Source organism: Babylonia areolata, chromosome 6 (assembly GCF_041734735.1).
Source record: "Babylonia areolata isolate BAREFJ2019XMU chromosome 6, ASM4173473v1, whole genome shotgun sequence".
Lineage (NCBI taxonomy): Eukaryota > Metazoa > Mollusca > Gastropoda > Neogastropoda > Buccinidae > Babylonia > Babylonia areolata.
The window spans coordinates 7812161-7833345 of record NC_134881.1 but is presented as its reverse complement, the minus strand read 5'-3'; the positions used below and the strand labels follow the sequence as shown (position 1 = coordinate 7833345).

At 41.6% G+C, this 21185-nt stretch overlaps 1 protein-coding gene across 14 annotated transcripts in view; it reads left to right on the top strand.

Moving 5' to 3' along the window:
* The window catches only part of LOC143282703 (uncharacterized), a 187976-nt gene that overhangs the window by 120041 nt on the left and 46750 nt on the right, over positions 1–21185 (top strand). For 8 of the 14 annotated variants that reach the window (XM_076588385.1, XM_076588384.1, XM_076588392.1 and 5 more), the window contains exons 2-4: positions 13639–13878; positions 15354–15595; positions 16553–16579. In XM_076588385.1, coding sequence (XP_076444500.1) covers positions 13639–13878; positions 15354–15595; positions 16553–16579 — 509 coding nt within the window. Of the gene's footprint in view, positions 1–6562; positions 7072–8911; positions 9046–13638; positions 13879–15353; positions 15596–16552; positions 16580–21185 lie in introns of those variants that run through there. The other 6 variants (XM_076588390.1, XM_076588393.1, XM_076588383.1 and 3 more) reach the window with 3 other exon arrangements.

Sequence of the window (21185 nt, the reverse complement as noted above, 5' to 3'; positions counted from 1 at the left end):
TGTGCCCATCCCAGAGGTGCAATATTGGTTTAAGCAAGATGACTGGAAAGAACTGAATTTTTCCTAATTTTATGCCAAATTTGGTGTCAACTGACAAAGTATTTGCGGAGAAAATGTCAATGTTAAAGTTTACCACAGACACACACACACACACACACACACACACACACACACACACACACAGACAACCGAACACCGGGTTAAAACATAGACTCACTTTGTTTACACAAGTGAGTCAAAAAGAGATGGGAGGACAATATTCCAGAATGGACAGGCCTGAGACTGGGGGACGCCATGAGAGAGAGACAGAGACAGAGAGAGACAGAACAGTGAGAAATGGAAAGAGCTGGTTGCTAGGTCGGTCATTAGTTGTGTCCACAGGTAGAAGAAGAAGAAGGAGGAGGAGGAGGAGGAGGCCCATCCTTCCTTCCCTCTATCCCTTCCTCTCCTTCCTTCCTCCATTCCGTTCATCCTATCCTTCCTTCCCCTCCCACACTAATGCCCCATCTCATGGGCTGTTACAGCACCCTGAGCTCTTTAGTGCCTGTCTGGAACCTCGCCTCGTTTCGGAGAGGCTGATAATTAATGAGCTCCCCAGTGAATGACGGACCCCCTGTCTCTGTCTCTGTCTCTCTGTCTCTCTCTCTCCGGACCTGCCCTATAAGTCCCTGACGTAGGGAATTAGAACGGAGCGGAATTAATTATCAGCTGCTCTTTGCTGTGAGAACAATATTATATTCCTACTGTGGCGTGTTATTGTATGTATATTTAGGACCATCACAGTCGTGTTTTTGTTTCGTGATCGATGATCATGCTTACAAACCTGTTTCTTGTTCTGGTTAGCAGTTTGTTGATGTATAAGAATCAAACAAGCAAAGAAAGCGAAGGAACAACAAACAAACAAACAAACAAACAAGCAAGCGAACAAACAAACAAATGTAGCAGCTAAACAGTACAGGAAAAATTAGCAGGATTAGAAACAACAACAGTAGTTCATGAAAATTTGACAGACAAAGTTGGGTGAAAAGACAATCTAATTAACAGAGAGAAGAAAAACAACAACAACAAACAAACAGCTCCCCCAAACAACAACAACAACAACAACAACACAGTAATGAATAATAGATATGCGCTTTCATTCATTAATCCTCGCGTAGAGCCTATTGGGAATACCCATTTTTCTTCGGGTGATGGACTGTAATTCCAATAAACAAAGCAAAATAAATGGAAAAAAAAATTAATATAAGTGTTGTTGAGCATGAAGGGTAAAGGAATACGTCGTCGATATGAGACAGAGACAGACAGAGACAGAGACACAGAGAGAGAGAGATTTCCGGGGTATTTTTCATCAGGTGGGGAAAGAGAGAGAGAGAGATGTTTCCGGGGTGTTTTTCATCAGGTGGGGGAAAGAGAGAGAGGGGGGAGGGAGAGAGAGAAAGAGAGAGAAATTTCCGGGGTGTTTTTCATCAGGTGGGGGAAGGAGAGAGAGAGAGAGATGTTTCCGGGGTGTTTTTCATCAGGTGGGGAAAGAGAGAGAGGGAGAGAGATTTCCGGGGTGTTTTTCATCAGGTGGGGGAAAGAGAGAGAGAGGGAGAGAGATGTTTCCGGGGTGTTTTTCATCAGGTGGGGGAAAGAGAGAGAGGGGGAGAGAGATTTCCGGGTGTTTTTCATCAGGTGGGGGAAAGAGAGAGAGAGAGAGATTTCCGGGGTGTTTTTCATCAGGTGGGGGAAAGAGAGAGAGAGAGATTTCCGGGGTGTTTTTCATCAGGTGGGGGAAAGAGAGAGAGGGGGAGAGAGATTTCCGGGTGTTTTTCATCAGGTGGGGGAAAGAGAGAGAGAGAGAGATTTCCGGGGTGTTTTTCATCAGGTGGGGGAAAGAGAGAGAGGTGGGAGGGAGAGAGAGAAAGAGAGAGAAATTTCCGGGGTGTTTTTCATCAGGTGGGGAAAGAGAGAGAGGGGGGGGAGAGAGAGAGATTTCCGGGGTGTTTTTCATCAGGTGGGGAAAGAGAGAGAGGGGGGGGGAGAGAGAGAGATTTCCGGGGTGTTTTTCATCAGGTGGGGAAAGAGAGAGAGGGGGGGGGGAGAGAGAAAGAGAGAGAGAAAGAGAGAGATGTTTCCGGGGTGTTTTTCATCAGGTGGGGGAAAGAGAGAGAGAGAGATGTTTCCGGGGTGTTTTTCATCAGGTGGGGGAAAGAGAGAGAGGTGGGAGGGAGAGAGAGAAAGAGAGAGAGAAAGAGAGAGAGATTTCTGGGGTGTTTTTCATCAGGTGGGGGAAAGAGAGAGAGGGGGGGAGAGAGAGAGAGATTTCCGGGGTGTTTTTCATCAGGTGGGGGAAAGAGAGAGAGAGGGAGAGAGAGAGAGATTTCCGGGGTGTTTTTCATCAGGTGGGGGAAAGAGAGAGAGAGGGAGAGAGAGAGATTTCCGGGGTGTTTTTCATCAGGTGGGGGAAAGAGAGAGAGAGACAGAGAGATGTTTCCGGGGTGTTTTTCATCAGGTGGGGGAAAGAGAGAGAGAGAGAGAGATTTCCGGGGTGTTTTTCATCAGGTGGGGGAAAGAGAGAGAGAGAGATTTCCGGGGTGTTTTTCATCAGGTGGGGGAAAGAGAGAGAGAGACAGAGAGATGTTTCCGGGGTGTTTTTCATCAGGTGGGGGAAAGAGAGAGAGAGACAGAGAGATTTCCGGGGTGTTTTTCATCACGTGGGGGAAAGAGAGAGAGAGAGAGAGATTTCCGGGGTGTTTTTCATCAGGTGGGGGAAAGAGAGAGAGGGAGAGAGAGAGAGAGAGATGTTTCCGGGGTGTTTTTCATCAGGTGGGGAAAGAGAGAGAGGGGGGGAGAGAGAGAGAGAGAGATTTCCGGGGTGTTTTTCATCAGGTGGGGGAAAGAGAGAGAGGGAGAGAGAGAGAGAGAGATGTTTCCGGGGTGTTTTTCATCAGGTGGGGGAAAGAGAGAGAGGGAGAGAGAGAGAGAGAGATGTTTCCGGGGTGTTTTTCATCAGGTGGGGGAAAGAGAGAGAGGGAGAGAGAGAGAGAGAGAGAGAGATTTCCGGGGTGTTTTTCATCAGGTAGGGGAAAGAGAGGAGAGATTTCCGGGGTGTTTTTCATCAGGTGGGGGAAAGAGAGAGAGAGGGAGAGAGAGAGATTTCCGGGGTGTTTTTCATCAGGTGGGGGAAAGAGAGAGAGGGGGGAGAGAGAGACAGAGAGATTTCCGGGGTGTTTTTGTTTTTCATCAGGTGGGGGAAAGAGAGAGAGGGGGAGAGAGAGAGAGATTTCCGGGGTGTTTTTGTTTTTCATCAGGTGGGGGAAAGAGAGAGAGGGGAGAGAGAGAGAGAGAGATTTCCGGGGTGTTTTTGTTTTTCATCAGGTGGGGGAAAGAGAGAGATTTCCGGGGTGTTTTTGTTTTTCATCAGGTGGGGGAAAGAGAGAGAGGGGGAGAGAGAGAGAGATTTCCGGGGTGTTTTTGTTTTTCATCAGGTGGGGGAAAGAGAGAGATTTCCGGGGTGTTTTTGTTTTTCATCAGGTGGGGGAAAGAGAGAGATTTCCGGGGTGTTTTTGTTTTTCATCAGGTGGGGGAAAGAGAGAGAGGGGGGAGAGAGAGACAGAGAGATTTCCGGGGTGTTTTTCATCAGGTGGGAGAAAGAGAGAGATTTCCGGGGTGTTTTTCATCAGGTGGGGGAAAGAGAGAGATTTCCGGGGTGTTTTTCATCAGGTGGGGGAAAGAGAGAGATTTCCGGGGTGTTTTTCATCAGGTGGGGGAAAGAGAGAGATTTCCGGGGTGTTTTTCATCAGGTGGGGGAAAGAGAGAGATTTCCGGGGTGTTTTTCATCAGGTGGGGGAAAGAGAGAGATTTCCGGGGTGTTTTTCATCAGGTGGGGGAAAGAGAGAGATTTCCGGGGTGTTTTTCATCAGGTGGGGGAAAGAGAGAGATTTCCGGGGTGTTTTTCATCAGGTGGGGGAAAGAGAGAGATTTCCGGGGTGTTTTTCATCAGGTGGGAGAAAGAGAGAGATTTCCGGGGTGTTTTTCATCAGGTGGGGGAAAGACCACCCACCGATAATGGAAGCCAAACCGGCCGACAAACCATCAACAGATAGAGAAGGCGTTTGAAAGATGAAAAAAAAAAAAAAAAAAAAGGGAGTGTGGGGGTTCGGGTGGGGGTGGCCGGGGTGCGTGGGGGTGGAGAGGATAAGGGGTTCCATTTTCCACTTGATTAAAATAAACAACCAGTGATAACGAATGCGCCGAGTGTAGATCATACAGATATGGGTCACAAGACAAGATTAATGCACCGACCTGCACGTTAGTTTATTGACTGAATTTGCATCAAAGGTAAGTAAAACAACCCCACCCCCACCCCCCTCCAAAATAGAGTCGAAAACCACTTGAAAATGGGTTTCAATGTTTACTTATGGTGATATCGTTTCACCTGTGCACTAGAATTGCCGTTAAAACAGATCCTAGAATTAATTTAGGATACTAAGATATATATATAGTAGAGTGATGGCTTAGAGATAACGCGTCCGCCTAGGAAGCGAGAGAATCTGAGGGCGCTGGTTCGAATCACTGTTCAGCCCGCCGATATTTTCTCCCCCTCCACTAAACCTTGAGTGGTGGTCTGGACGCTAGTCATTCGGATGAGACGATAAACCGAGGTCCCGTGTGCAGCATGCATTTAGCGCACGTAAAAGAACCCACGGCAACAAAAGGGTTGTTCCTGGCAAAATTCTGTAGAAAAATCCACTTCGATAGGAAAAACAAATAAAACTACACGCAGGAAAAAAAAAAAAAAAAAAAAGGGTGGCGCTGTAGTGTAGCGACGCGCTCTCCCTGGGAAGAGCAGCTCGAATTTCACACAAAGATATCTGATGTGATAAAAAGAAATACAAATACAAAAATATAGGACTTTACCATGTAACTTGACTGACAAGAGTGCATGTCATCACGCCACGGACAACCCGTGGGCTCTCATTTCCACTTTACGAACTCCCTCCGGACGCATCACCCTGTGTCACAAGAGAAATATGTAATGACAAGGTGTAATGAAAGGCACAGCAAGTACACAAGATAAAAAAAAACAATACAAAACAACAACAACAACAAAACCAACACAAACACACACACACACAACAAAAAAACAAAACAAAACAAAAACAACAACAAATAAACCACAAAGCAAAATAACAAAACAACAAAACAACACACACACACACACACACACACACACACACACACACACACACACATCCAGCCACTCTCTTTCAGTAATACATTCTGTCTCTTTCTGTCTCTTTGTATCTGTCTCTTTCCGTGTGTGTGTGTGTGTCTCACGCTCACACACACACACACACACACACACATCCACTCTCTTTCAGTAGTACACTCTGTCTCTCTGTCTCTGTCTCTTCCTCACACACACACACACACACAACACACACACTCACACACAACACACACACACACACACACACACACACACACACACACAACACACACACACACACACACACACACACTTCATACGAAAACCACGTAAGATAATATATTACGTACGATGATTCAGGCTTCCACATCGATATTTTAGCCACAGGGAAAACCCATCCCTCGGAACTGAAGACCAGCCACTTCGATCTGTTCTAGTCGTGGTGGAGGTTACTTACAGTGCCTGTGACAGCTCAGATAATCATGTACATGTAGAACTGTCCGGTAAATGTGATGAATTTAAAGGCGCATTCACTGAAATCAAGAGAAATTATGCTGCATAGGCCTAGGACCCAGATGGACCGCAAAGATGAGTACTTGTGAGTTCTAGTGAGTAAAAAAGAAATAATAATAAAAATAAAAGTCTTGCATTCATCTTGCATTCATTCAAGACGTCAAGGACGTTTATGTCTGTTTTAATTCCAGAATACGTTGATTATACTCATTTCGGCTTTTTTTTCTCTTTCTATCAAGTACAGTGCAAACACAGAGAACAGGCAAATGAAACAACAACAACAACAACAACACACACAGACACACACACACACACACACACACACACACACACACACACAGGCTGCTGACACCACACCACACTCCACCCCACACCCCCAACACAAACACACACACCCACACCCACCCACCCACCCATACACACACACACACACACACACACACACACACACATTCACAACAAGACGACATTCAGTCGTACGTCAGTAACAAATGCCAATGAACTGAGGAAAAACAACAACAACAAGCAAACAAACAAACAAATAACTTTCTGGCACCGAACCCGGCGCGAAACCTTGATCTGTACCTGCAACAGCCACACCACACCACACTACACCACACCACACCGCCACACCACACCACACCACACACACCACACCGCACTGCACCACACCTTTCCCCATTACATCCCCGCTTCCCATCTCATCTCCCCCCCCCCTCTCCCCCCTTCCCAAATGACGTCATGTTTGGCAACGACGCGGCAAGCAGCCTATGGAGATACAGACAGGCAGGCATTATTAACCTGGAGACAATCGATAGACGTTTGGTGCGAACGATCTTTTTAGCTCACTGCCACACCACCTCTCAGTCAACTCTCCTCAGTCGGCGGCTGATGCCGAACCAAACCTCTTCCGTCGGCTTCAGTCCGTCCCACACCAGGCCCCACGTCCACACACGATGAAGTTCCCGGTGGCGGAGTTGTTGCCCTGTCTCAGTGAAAGCCAGTCCATACGTTTCCGTTGAACTCAGAACTGAGATGTTGCAGTGATAGTTCTCTTCCTGGGAGTGCCATTTTTCAAGGATGAGGATACATCGTTATCTTCCACGCGGAGGAATTTTCTACGTACTAACGGTTTCCCGGCCCTGAAGGAGTTAAACTTGTTCGTGATAGTGACACACACACACACAGAGACACAGACAGACAGACAGACACAAGACACACACACACACACTGACGCCACAATCATGGGTCATACTCCTGTCGCCGTCTGGGACTGATTCATGTTGACAATTGTGTACTTGTCAGTGCCTGAGAACAAACTTTCATGGACGTCACGTGGGACATCCCTGTCGGATATGGCGAAGGTTTGGACAGAAGTATATGTATATATTATTTATATATATGACCTCAGTAATGTTAGGTTTCGTCCCTTTTTTTTGCAGTTGTTGTTGTTGTTGTTGTTGTTGTCTTAATTATTTGTCTTTTCATTTTCTTCTTTTCTTTTTCTCTCTCTTTTTTTACGGTCTTTCTATTCCGACTGTGCTTAGTATTTCGTCATGAAAAAGAAATCAAGGTCATTGGATGCGTTAGTCATCAGATTTGCATTGAATGCTGTAAAATTGTTACACTAAGGAAGGGGAAAGAAAGAAAGAAGATCAAATATAACGATGTCGCTCCAGAAGGGAAGCATTTCCAGTTGTTGGCACTGCGGAAAAAAATGCCTTGAACAGTTCGGAGTAATAATCAACATTCATAATTGCTAATGAGTGTTACCGGCCGTCGCGCCCACCGGCGCACATAGTAATACTGACTCGCTGGTACTGTACACTGATACGCACGCAAATACATGTGTGTGTGTGTGTGTGTGTGTGTGTGAGTGTGTGTGTGTGAGAGAGAGAGAGACGTTGTGCGTGCGCGTGCGCACTGCACGCACACACTCACACGCACGCACGTACGTACACACACACACACACACACACACACACACACACACACACACACACACAATAACACACATACCGTGTAAAGTTCACACACACACACACACACACACACACACACACACACACACACACACACAAACACACACACTGACACACTGACACACACACGCAGAATGGTACACTGGCTGACATCAGCCGGCACAGATTATGTGAACTGAACGGCACACACACACACACACACACACACACACACACACACACACACACACACACACCGACACTGCCAAACACCGACACACACACCGACACACACACACACACACACACACACACACACACACACACACACACACGCACACACACTCACTCACACACACTCACACACACACAGCACACACACACACACACACACACACACACACACACACTGAGACCGTGCATACAAACATGCACAAGAACATAACTTGTCATGATGCACACAAACATGCATACAGAGTCGCCATACAAATCACACGCGCGTGCGGATTCCAATATGTTAATTAGAGCTGGGATAATATCCGGCCACTAAAACCTTTCACTTCCCACTTAAGTGGAAGGAAACATACAGTGGACATGACTCATTGCAGCGTGAACAATACTTTATTGTTAGTCAGTCTCGGAAGGAGCGCGGAGTTTTCTGTGACACAAAGTTCAACTGAGTGTTATGACAAAAGTGATTCATTCAGTTATACAAAATTCGGCATTTTCTGGAAGATGTAAATGCACTGACGATCGAGGTAATTGCGTTCGACTTCCATCGCTGGTTCGGCTGTGATGGCTGGACTCGCCTCGCCGTTGTGTGAAAACAACAATGTACCAAACAAAATTAAATTGTGTCAAACACCACCAGCGGGTTTGCTGCATTTTTGTTTACTCGTTTACATTACAAAAAAAATATATAAAAAAAAAAAAGTTAAAAGATTGAAGACATGCGGGAGAAAGTAAAATAAGATAACTAAACTGAACACACAACTAAGACCCTCCCGCCCCCATTATCAGGGAGAAAACTTCATATCTCAAGAGTTTACGAAGCTTAGGGTTGGCTCCCTTGATGACAAAAGCGAAAGCAGGAACACACGGCAAACTGTGGACTGCTCAACCCAGTTTTTATCGTGAATGTTTGATGTTTATCACTGACAGAAAGGCGGAGCAAACAAATCAACATTAAGGGTAACTAATGTGATTCACCGCTGACACAGATAGACACTAACTCGTGTTTGTAATCTTTATCTGTGTCAGAAGTTATCAGTTGTTTCGTGCGCAGCTGTCAGCTGGACACTTCCTGTGTACATCAGTGACGTCAGGCCAGAGTGAAAATGGCGGATTCGTCTGAACTAGATGGGCAAGAGAGTGAAGGTATTTTCTTCGATTTTTTAACTTGAAGTAACAACAGTAAATTGTGAAAAACAGCATGGATGGAATAGATACATCATTTTGAACACAATCTAATTGGTGCGACTTAGCATCGCCGTTTATCAGGTGGTCGAAGGCGGGCGATTCACCGGCCACTGTGCGAAAATTCCGTAGTCGTAGACTCGCTGACATTTCATTTGCCTAATGTGCCATGTTTAGTGATTGCGATGTTTACTTTAGTTTCGAAATACGATGTTACATCAAGGGATCGGACATTCTCACATTGATTCATTTTATTATTTTACCACTCGGAATATTTTTCCAGAAATGAATTAAAACGTCCGGATGACCTCCGTTCGACGATAAGTCTGTGTGATGGAACTGGTACGCTCGCGAGAATAGCAGGGAGTCTGAGAATACATTCGATCACCCATGTCTGGCATCACGTTCCTCGCCATAGCATCTTGTGAGATCAAAAACGCTGGTCCAAGATTCTTGCGTTCCCATTTCAGTTATCTGTTTGACACTCACCAGACTCACATTTTTGTGGCTGGAATTAAAACTAGTCTAAGTCGGCAAAAACGAAATTAGCTTTTATGTTAGTAGGGGGTGTGGTCATTTGTGAAGCCCGCCGAAGGCGGACCGTCCGTCACTCGGCACTGTAAATATTATGAAGTTTCTTCTGGCAGTAGGCAGTGTAAAGATAATGCTGATTCAAATCCACAAAATTATAGGTATTCTACAGTAACAGACTGGATTGACTCAGTTCATGTATTACTGTTTCCATTAAATTATCATGCATAATTAAGTCAGGGATGGGCTGAGATTATAAGGACTGTGCCAGTCATTGCAACATTGTCAATTCCCTCATAGTTTTCCACACCCTCTTAGTGCAGGGTTCATATAATCTAAACTTGATTAATTTACAATATGTGTTTTTGTTCACCTGTTCATAATAATTATTTTGTTTATAAATAAGAATGAAAATAATGTTCATGATTGGTCACCCATGAATACTTGATCATCATTACGACAATTTTAAAATTCTATCTGTTGTGGTTGTTTGAAACAAAAGATTCAGTCTGTTTTCATGGGCTTTGGACTAGTATGAATGAATGAAACTTGTTCTTCTTTGATGCCTTTTAAATTTTTTTTATGGAAGTGCTGCTTTTTGGTTTAATTCTTGTCTTACTCTGGTGATATTTGATTTTTAAATGAACTATGATCTTTGTAGTTGCATATTTTGTGAAGAGAGAGACACAGAGAGGGGAAGAGAGAGAGTGTATGTGTGCGCGTGGTGTGTGTGTTTGAGGGGGGGGGGGGGATGTGCAATGCGGCTTGGCTGACTGAAATGGAGAGGCACGTAAATTTCAGTTATCTGTATATTTGTATATAGCTATTTCCATTTGGTGCCATTTATCTTTTTATTTTCTATTCATTTTATTTGTTTGTTGTTTTCTTCTTATGTTGGACATGTGCTGCTGCCAAAAAAAGAAAATCTCTGTACTAAAGTATAGACAATAAAGTTTGTGTATTGTTTTGTATTGTTTACTCATTTACTGTGAGCCGGACACTGAGACAGAGAGTTTTGTCTGTGTGTTGGGCCTTCTGCGATTAACATCAGTATGTTACAACCAAACTGTATTTCTGTAATCTTTTTCTTTTCATTGAAATGAGATTTTTTTTAAAATTTTTATTTGTATTTTGATTTTTGGCTTGGATTTGGTCACTTAATGAGATGTGGTTTATGGATACAACAGAGGATGTCAGCTGATTAAAAAAACATTGACAGAGTAATTTAAAACATCAAAAGTGGGTTGGACATGTATTGGTGCCTGTATCACTGTAACTGATCATTCTAAAGTTACAGAATGGGTTTCAAGGAGTTAATTTTTCAGTCAAGTGTGCTTTTCAGTTGACACTTGTGTTGCTATTTCTTTTCTTTTGCCCAGTTTCTCTTTATTGTTTGTTTAATTTGTCTGACTTAAAAAGTTGGATTGTGACAGTTTGTTCGGTGTGGTAAATAGTTCATTGACCAGAAACAGATGTATTTTTTACTTTGTAATTGACCTCCTGGGTTTAGACTTTGAATTAACGAACTGCCTTTCTGATACCACTTTTACCATTTGAAAGCCAAATGAATCCCTTGAGTGACTTTATAGTGAATTTAGACTTTGAACAAACAACATAGATTTTTTTTTTTAAAAGAGATTGAATTTGTTCCAGTGATGGAGGAGTTTAAAAACTGCTTCATTTTTCCTCTCCTGTTAAAAAATGATGGATTATAAAATCACAAATGTGAAATGAGATTCCAGCAACAGTATTAACCCCATGCAAATAACAAAAACCTTTGTTTTTATTTAGTTTACTTGATTTAGGACATTGACACTTCACAGAGTAAATAAAGGTATTCATTGTAATAAATGAATATTTCTGCTTGTCTTTGGAAACTCTCACTTATTATAGAGATTTGGTGGTAAAATAGTTACAGAATAAATCCTTTTAGTAAAAGAATTATAAAAAAAAAAAAAAGTGGGGGAAAAACTTTAAAAGGAAAAAAAATGCCGAGTTGGTAAACGATGAAATATACAGACCAAAACAAAAACAGTGTGATGAAGTTCTGAACGGCTTGCACGGACTGTTGCACACTGAGAACTTTATGAGTCACCTGTCAAGTGCAAATGCAACAGATGGACATAGAAGTATCAGTATCAGAAGCATCTGTTGCAGGGTGGTTGGGGAAATGCAGTTAGGGTGGAGTTAATCTGGCTGCAGCATCAGAATTAGGGACCAGCTGTTTGCCTGCCAGAATATGTGTCACTGACAGCTGCTTCGTCATGTGTTTTGATACAAATATAAATTGCGTCACACTGCAGTCACTCGCGTTTGCAACTCTGTTGGTTGAAAGTCCTTGGTTTGATTGTTTTCTGTCCACGATACTCATTGTTTAGTGTTGATCATTTTTTTTAGTTGGTGTCAGATTATTAATTTTCTTCTTTTTTGTCTTCTTTTTTTTTTCTTTTTGAATTTTTTTTTAACCAATTGGTTTTGGTGTTTCAGCAAAGGAGCATGTTGAGGCTAGTTATTTCTGTGGCAGGTTGTGTGTGTGTGTGTGTGTGTGTGTGTGTGTGTCACTGTGTGTGTGTGAGGAAGAAGAAAGAGAAACACCCTTAGAGAGAGAGAGAGAGAGAAGGGAGGGATGAAGAAAGAGAGAATGATGTGAATAAAAGATTGTGTCAAAATAGGAATCTCAGAAAGAAAGGAGAATGTGTTAGTTGTTGGGAGGCAACAACTGAGCAAGTGAACTCCCAACATTGATCAATAAGATCAGGTTATGTGCTGCACTCAGCATGTTGTGTGTATTGACTGAGTCATCCAAGCCCTAGAAACAAGGGTTTTTATGGGTGTTTTTTCTGTTGTTATTTTGAGACATCAAGGGGTTTCAGAAGTCCTTGGATAAAATCTTGTGACATCTGGGAATCTACAATTTTTTTTTCTTCAGCATGTTTGTCAGAACTTTTTATGGAGGCGGTAAATTATGGTCTAGGTGTGATTGTTTTTGTCTTGCATATGTCACATTTAAGAAGAATAAGTGCATACATAGAAATCAGTCAGTACTTCATTTTTCTCATGAAATACTAAATAGCCAGACTTTTGTGGAAAGGTTGAAGACCGTGACTGGGAAAGTTTCCAGGCTATCCCTGATTCTAGTCACATGAAATTGTCACTGACACTGTAAACAAATTACCCTTCCCTTCTCATCCCCGACCCCCACCCCCCCAAAAAAAAGAAGGAAAGAACGATCAAACATTCCATTGACTAATGAAACAGATGGACCTGAACTACTTGCTGACTGGAATGACTTTGGTGAATGGCATCATTTGGAATGTTAATAAGCACATTTGTGGTATTGCAAATTTGTGAAGACTGAATTTATTCAACTCAAATTAATCTTACCAGCTTTCGTTATCTGACTGCGTCTCCAATTGACTTTTAACTAAAACCCAGATCAACACTTCTGTGTTCACCCTCTTCTTTTGTGTGGTGGAATTTTGCTTGTGTTGAAAAGTAAACAACAAACAAGCCATAATTACTGTTATTCTTTAAACTTGGCGTATAACTTCAGTGTTGACTAAGTCTTATTTGGTAACGAGAACTGAAAAGGCTGCAGTTACTTCGCCTGTTCAAGTTCAGTAATTAATATTCTACACTGTAATTAATATTCTACACCTTAAAAATTCCCATTTATACCAGTTGGTAGGAGGCACTGTGGCAGAATCAGTTACTGAGTTAGGCATTGGACTTCTGATTCAGCGTTCACTTTTGATCATGTTTTGGGGCCCCATTTCAGCATGGTGGTGCATCCTTGGGAAAGGAACTTAACTCTGATTTTCCACACTCCACCCAGGCGCGAATGGGTACCTGACCTGTTGGAGAAGAAGGTTAAAACAGCTGAAGGAGAGGGTTAGGCCCCTTGTTCCAGTGCTGAACCCTAGACACAGTGGATGTGAATTCACTGCCCAGATGGTAATAAAAGGCTGTAGGACCTTAAACCTTTAACCTTACTGAGCGTTGTCTGACGGTGGTGTTGTGCAGAGAATGTCACCTCCAGCCCTCGCCAAAGTCCGCGCACAATGGCCGCCAACACCAACATGAACAACACCCAAGACCAGGATGGAACCGTTGGGGACAGCGGGCCCTCTCCCCGCAAAATGCGCAGCCCCCGCCGCAGGGCCACAGGGCTGGCAGGGGCAGATAACCAGTCCACAGACACTAAGTCCTCGGTCCTGTCGGGAGACTCCGGGGGGCTTGTGACCATCAGCCCCAAGCATAAAGGTGAGGAGGGAGTGAGCGAGTATTGGTGGATGATGATTTATGATGTGGAGTGTGCAGACTTGCTTCTTAGTATTGTGGTCTTCCATAAAATGTTGAAAGCAACAGCTTGTGCCAGGAAGACTCTAGTTCTGGATCATAAATTTTATGTTGGATTCAGTTAGTCTGAAAAATTATATGGTTGTCTTTGTAGTTTTTATTTCATAAGTGAATGAATCAATCAAAAACATGCGGTGTGACAAAAGCTCAGAAGTAATTTTATTAGTACGTTGCGCTAATATTCCTGCATTATTATGCTTAAAGTGTTTTAGCATGAGCATATAATTTGTGTTTTAAAGATATTAATGGAACAATAATGTGTCATGATGTGGATTCAGTCTGCAACTTATTTCAGTGGTTTCTTTGGAAATTAGTCCACACACTCTGACGGCTCCTTGAAACTGAAACTATGGAAATGCTGGCATTTCGTGTAGTCATAGAGACAAGACTAATCAATAATGATGTTAGTCTTGGTGAAGATGAAAACATGTTGATCAGTGATATGATTATAAAAAGAGTTCAGACATGAAACATTTAATGGTCTGCCTACCAGCCTGTTTTATGAAAGTGACACTGACTGCGTCAGCTTGATTATAGCCTTCATTTACCATTTATACCTGTCTGCTCTGTGTGAGTTTTGGTTAGTGATGAAGCCAAGGTTAAACATATATGTTCATTAAAAAAAAAGAATAGACCTGTACATCTTACTATTGTTAGAATATTATGTTATGCCAAAAACAGTGTTCCCAATGGGCCTGATTTTTTGAGGGTCACTGTGACCCTTTGACTGGAATTTTTGAGGGTCATTGTCACATTTCTGAGGGTCAACAGGAAAACATACAAAAAATCAATGAAGACAATTGTACAATGAAAATGAAAAGAAACCCACACCTTCTCCAAACAAGGACATTCGAAATGCTTGAATACAATGAAAACACAGTCAACTAGTTATAATGAGCACATAACCATACTCACTACTAATGAACACACAACAGCGTTTGCCTGCATCGGCAAGGGAAGTTACTCTAACACGTTTTTGGCCAGCTCAGTTTCGTCTGCTATGCACTAGCCTAAGCTTAGGCCCACGATGCGTGCTTCGCGGTTTTCCTGGAAGCCGTAAGATGCTTGTTAGTTTCAGGAAAAAGTGTGCGTCACATTGACGCACAGGGTAAAAATTTTGTGCGTCAAAGTTGTAAATCTGTGCGTCATTTACGCACATATGTACGTTTTTGGGAACACTGAAAAACACTATGTACTTTCATATCCATGACAGTTCCAGCATTATTTTTAACATTCACGATTGCTTTCACCTGAAGCTCTGAGATAAAGAGTTGACAGCTATATTTTCAGTGATATTTTTTTCTTCTGAATGTTAACCTATTTTTGGTGATTTTTTTTTTCTGTCTCTCTTCTGAATGTTAACCTCCTTTCTCGCCCAGATCCTGATCGCATCAAAAAAGATCGCGAGCGAGAGGAGCGTGTGCGACAAGCCCGAGAGAGACTGGAACAGGAAAGGAAGAGGAAGCTGATAGACCTTCAGGAACAGCAGCGACAGGCACAGGAAAACCGTGAGAAACAGCTGGAGATGAGAAGGAAAAAAATTGAGGACCTGCGACGGAGAGATGTGGAGCGACGAGCAGAAGTGGAGAAGCGAAGGAGAGAAAAGGAGAACGCTGAAAGGGTGAGTTGTTTTTTTTTTTCTCTCTCTCTCTTTTTTTTTTCCTTAAACCATGTTGTCTGTATCTTAGACATGAACTTCCTTGTTTGGTTTTGGATAGTTGGTGAGTGCAGATTAAATTAGTACTGCAGGTTCTGTTGATTAACTTGACGTTTTTGTTCCTGTCATTTTGTTTTGTGTTACCAGTATCTTTTGCGTGAAGGCATTAGATGATGTGATGAAAGAAACTTACAGATCTGTATACACAAAAAAATCTGTCTTGAGCATTTTGTTTGATAAATGGCAAAGTGTATTTTGTTCATGCCATTCAGTCATGTGGACTGATTTAATCATAGAGCTTTACTGACACGGAATTTCTTTTTATTAGTCTTACCATTATTATTATTTATCGATTAAAAAATAATATGAAAGAATTTATTTTCTGAATAAATCGTCCTGCAATTTGATTTATTTTGAGTACTAAAGTTAAAATTTTTTTTCTCTCTTTCTGATTGTAAAAGCTGACAAAAATCGAAACATCAAACAAGTATGGTAACTGTTGCTCTTGCCAGGATGACCAAACTTCAAGCCAGTCTTGTATGTATTGCACATTCCGACAGCTTCCCGGTCCCTCTGTACCTGTTGTCTGCTGGAAGGAAGTGCTTGGCAGCACTGGCTGGAAGTTGTCTGCCCTTGTAGGAGAGAAAGTTATTGTACTTGTTTGGAGTCACATATTTAGTGCTGCTTGACTCGTTTAGATCTGGTTTTATGAGAATCACAATTATGGGCTGCTCTTTCATTTAAAAAATGATGAATTAACATAAATATCAAACACTAACAGAGAAGAAAATTAAAAAAAAAACAACCCAGCCTCTCATGGAAAGTAAAGTTGCACTGACATTCTCGATCTAACCATTGAGTGATGCATTCAACAGATTTCTTCTTCAAAGGCCAACTCTGAAATTTGAATCTGTCTTGCAGCCCTATTATTGCCACTCGCTCTTCGGCGTAAGTTTTCATGTCTGTCTGAGCATTTCGGATCTAAAGCAAGCTGTGTGCCTCTTTTCTTTTCTTTTTTTTTTTTTTTTTACCCCTTGAATGAAGTTTAAGTTAGTGGAACCTTGCCTTTCCTGAGTGGTCCTGATTTTGAAGAGTTTTCTCTGTTGGCTTTCAATGGATAAAGGTGTAGATTTGGGTTTTTGAGACTAGGCACAGTACCTTATAATTTCTGCAGGATGACTTGCTTAGAAAAAAAATGATTAGTGTATGTGAAGAGGTGTGTGAGTGTGTGTGTTTGTGTGTGTGTGCTGTATGTGTGTCATTGTGTGTGTGTGTGTTTCAAGTTTTCCAAGTTCAGATTTTCAACCCCAAAACTGATTTACAAGTTGTTGAATTAGTTGCGTTAAAAGGATAAGAAGATGTTTGGAGAATTGATAATTGATACTATTTAATTGTGTTGTGAACTTGAAAAAGTAATATATCAAAATGTTCAAAGTTTTGCTTTTAATTCATGGATTAAATAATGGCATCACGCACCTTGAGTTCTTATATATATATATATATATCCAGTATCTAAATGAATGATGATGCATGTGTGGACTGTTGATTGGCATGAAAGACCAGTATTTTGTACACTATACTGATATGTTCAGCTTGAACACATCTGAGCATATTGACTGTGTAGAGCTGTTGTTTCATCTTTAACACAGTTTTTGACCCCCCCCCCAGGCTTTTTCTTGTCTTCAGTTCTGATAAATGCTTGGATCTTGTGTTGTTGGATGCTATAATCTGTGTCTCGTCCTGCCTCTTTCTCTCTCAGTTCCTTTCGTTGGTTTAGATTATATCTAGCGTGTTCACTCTTTATTTAACTCTTTCAGTTTGAAATCCACCTGGTCTTAGTTTTGCTTGAATTATATCACTTACTGGCATCAGCTTCTGAGTGTTATTGAAGTAAGCTTTGGAATAATTTGGATGTGATGGTTGTCAGGTGATTTTTTGTATTTTGTTGGGTTTTTTTTTTTTTTTCTTTTTTTTTTTTACAATATTATACTAATTCAGTATTGACTGCCCTTTACTTCAGAAAGTGTATGAACTTTTATGGGCTATTTTATCATTATTTATTTCTATATTGTTATTGTAAATAGTCTCTGAGCTAGACCCATGTTCAAATGGAAATGAACGAATGAAATAAACAGTTCAAAAATGGTTCAAGTAAACTTTTAATCTATAGTCCAATGTGATAGCATGCTTGTTTAACAATAAGACTTGAAAAAGTTACGTGTGTTTATTTGAAAATTTTATTACTGAAAGCCAATCAGTCCATGATACTTGATACCTTTTTTTTTTTTTTTTTTCTTCTTTTTTTTTGAGGCAGTGACTGAGTGAGTTCGCATGCACCCTCCTCCTTCATCCTGTCTATCTCTTTCCTCTCCCCCTCCCCCCTCCCCCCTCCCCCCATACCCCATTATCCCTCTTCTGTTTTCTTTCTGTGACTAGCTCAGTTGGCATCTTACAGTGTTCCCTGCCTGTCTCAACCCAGGATGCTTAGTGTCTGATCGTACTGGTTTTTTTTTTTTTCTGTGTTGTCATGTGGAGTGCATGCTGGCCCAGTTGTTATGCGCCCAACTAGAAAGCGAGTGTCCAGAGGTTTGAGTTCCACACAGGGACTGCAATTTTTACCCTCCGCTAGACCGTTAGTGGAGGTCTGGGTGCTGGCCATAGGGTGATAAATTGAGGTCCCATGTGCAGCATGCAAGATGGCAACAAAAGGGTTGTCTCTGGCAGAATTTTGTGGAAAACTCCACTTTTATAGTTAAATAAATATGCTTGCAGCTGCAGGCATCACACTTTTCCTGTGGAGAGCAGCCCAAATTTCACCCTGAGAAATTTATAACAAAAGGCAATAGAAATTGCAATACAATACAATACATTACAATACAATGCAACATGGTACAGTACAATACAGTACAAAACAAGGCAATAGAATATATGATGCAATGCAATATAGTACAATACAATTTAAAGTAAGAATTGAAGTTAGTAAGATGCGGTATTAGTACTGATATTGTTATGTTTGTGAATTTCATTTTGCTTTTTGGCATCTTGAATAAGCATGTATATATTAGTTGGAGTTTTTTTTTTCAAGAAAGTAAAACAAACTGTATGAAAATAAATAAAAGCAAAAGAAAAAGTGTTAAGTTAGTTTTGATTTTGCCAGCTAAAGTTGCTGAAGATGAATACATTTGTCTTAAAATGACTTGTGCAGAGATGTGAATCTTCTGCAGGTCATTCTTGTGAATTGCACAAATCAGTTGAGAAACTTTCAGGGTACACTAAAGTGCAGTGTCTTGTTAAAAAAAAAAAAATAAAAAAAAAATAAATAAAGAAAAGCATCTTTCACAATTGCCTATTTCCTTTTCATGCATTTGTAGATGAAACTGTTTTTTCTTCCAGATGGAAACCCTACTTTTCAAGCAGAAAAGCAAGGATTGTTTGCATTAGTACATTTCTTAAAATGCTTCATAGAATCTCGTTCATTAAAAAAAAAAAAAAAAGAAGTTTGTATGCTATTGTGATACAGGGATTGAAGGGAGTGAGTTGGGCACAGTGGTCTTATGTTCGTGCCTTGTCATGCGAAAGATCATAGTATGGCTTTGCCCAGACTGCAGTTGAGGTGGCCCCCTAAATTCATGCCTGATTTTCTTCCTGGTTGGTTTACATTCTTCAGCGACTCCCTGTGGGTGTCTCCTGGTGTTATGTGTTATTACATGCAAATGTCCTGGAGTGCCTTTGTGTGTGTGTGTGTGTGTGTGTGTGTGTGTGTGTGAGAGAGAGAGAGAGAGAGAGATTGTGTGTGTGTGTGTGGTTGGGGGGTGGGGGTGGGGTATTGCCACACAGACAGCTGCGCTCTGTCTGCAGAGGATTTCAGATAAATATGTAGATCTCCTTTTCTGGAGACTGAAGATTGTAACAGAAGGAGCTTATCATGGGTATTTGGTTTATTTGATTGAAATAGACTTAGGTTCAGTATATGTGTAAAACATTCAGGCCAGGGCTGAATAGAAATGCAGAAATCTAGCTTAAAGTTAGATTAATTAAGAAAAGGAAAAGAAAAAAAAAATCATTTTTGCTTTCACACTTCCACTGCCTGCTTTTCTTGTTTTCTTCTTTTTCTTTTTTTTTCTTTTTTTTTTTTTAAGAAAGTTTTAAGATATTCTGTGCTTTCATGCCTGGTAGCATGATTTTACAGTTGTTGTTTTTTCTGTCTTCACTACCCTGTGACTTAAAGGTGGAGAACACTTTTAAAAAAAAATTAAAAAAGAAAAGAAAAAGCAGAAGCCTGGGAACAAAAAGAAGAAGAAAAAAAAAAGAAATAACAACAACAAAGTGAGTTAAAGGTGTCCCACCTTGTACACCCCACCTGCAAAGCACTGAAATGGAACATTGGCCAGATAGTTGTGCAACAGGACACAGAAAGTGTCCGTGTTTGAGTTTGGATGTACACTTTTATCACCGTAATTGTCATGAGGGGGTTCAAGGAACAGTTCACAACAGTAAAACGTATGTGTGTATATATACTAGTCCAGGTAACTATAGGGAAGATCATACTGGCACTTGGTTGTAGCATTGGAGGAAGGATCATTACCCCCCCCCCTGCACCCCCCCTCCCTGCACCCCCCCCCCCCCCCCCCCAAAAAAAAACTGGATGTGATGGAGATAAATGCTTAGAAAACCAAGCTGTGTCCGACAACACCATCCCAGCGGACATTAAGGTTCATGGACAGAATCTTGAGACTGTCCAGCATTTCAGTTATCGAGGTGCCATAATCAGTGAGAAGGGCTCCAAACAGAGATTCTTGCAAAAGCTGCTCAAACAGCTATGGCACTGGCAAGACTAAAGCCCTTGTGGAAAGACAGCAGAATCACCATCAGTCACATGGTGCATGTGTGCATTGGTATTTTCCATACTTTTGTACAGCTGCGAGGCATGGAATCTTACAGCAGAACTGGAAAAGAAAAACCAAACTGTGGAAATAGATGCTGTTGAAAGATCTTGGGCATCTTGTATCTCGAACACATCACAGATGAGCAAGTTTTCCAGGTCATCACTCAACATATAGGGCCATACGATGACCTACTGACCATCATGAAGAAACTGAAACTGAAATGGTATGGTCATACCACAACATCAAATGGCCTTGCCAGTGTCTTCCTCCAAGGAATGTTAGAGGGGAAGAGAAGAAGAGACAAAGGAAAAAATTGTCTGACAGATAATAATAATGATGATAATAATAATAATAATAATGGTATTTATATAGCGCTGAATCTTGTGCAGAGACAAATCAAAGCGCTTTTGCGCCAGTCATTCACACGCATGCATAACTCTAAAACTGGAGGAACTGAAGACAAGGAAGAGGCAGGGAAGAGAGGCTATTTTGGGAAGAGGTGGGTTTTAAGGCCAGACTTGAAAGAGCTGAGTGTGGAGACTTGTTGAAGTGAAAGAGGAAGTTCATTCCAGTTGCAAGGTTCAAAGACAGACATTGACAACATTGAAGAGTGGACAGGACTGACATTTGGTGAGACACAGTCACTCACACACATGATGGTCCAGAAT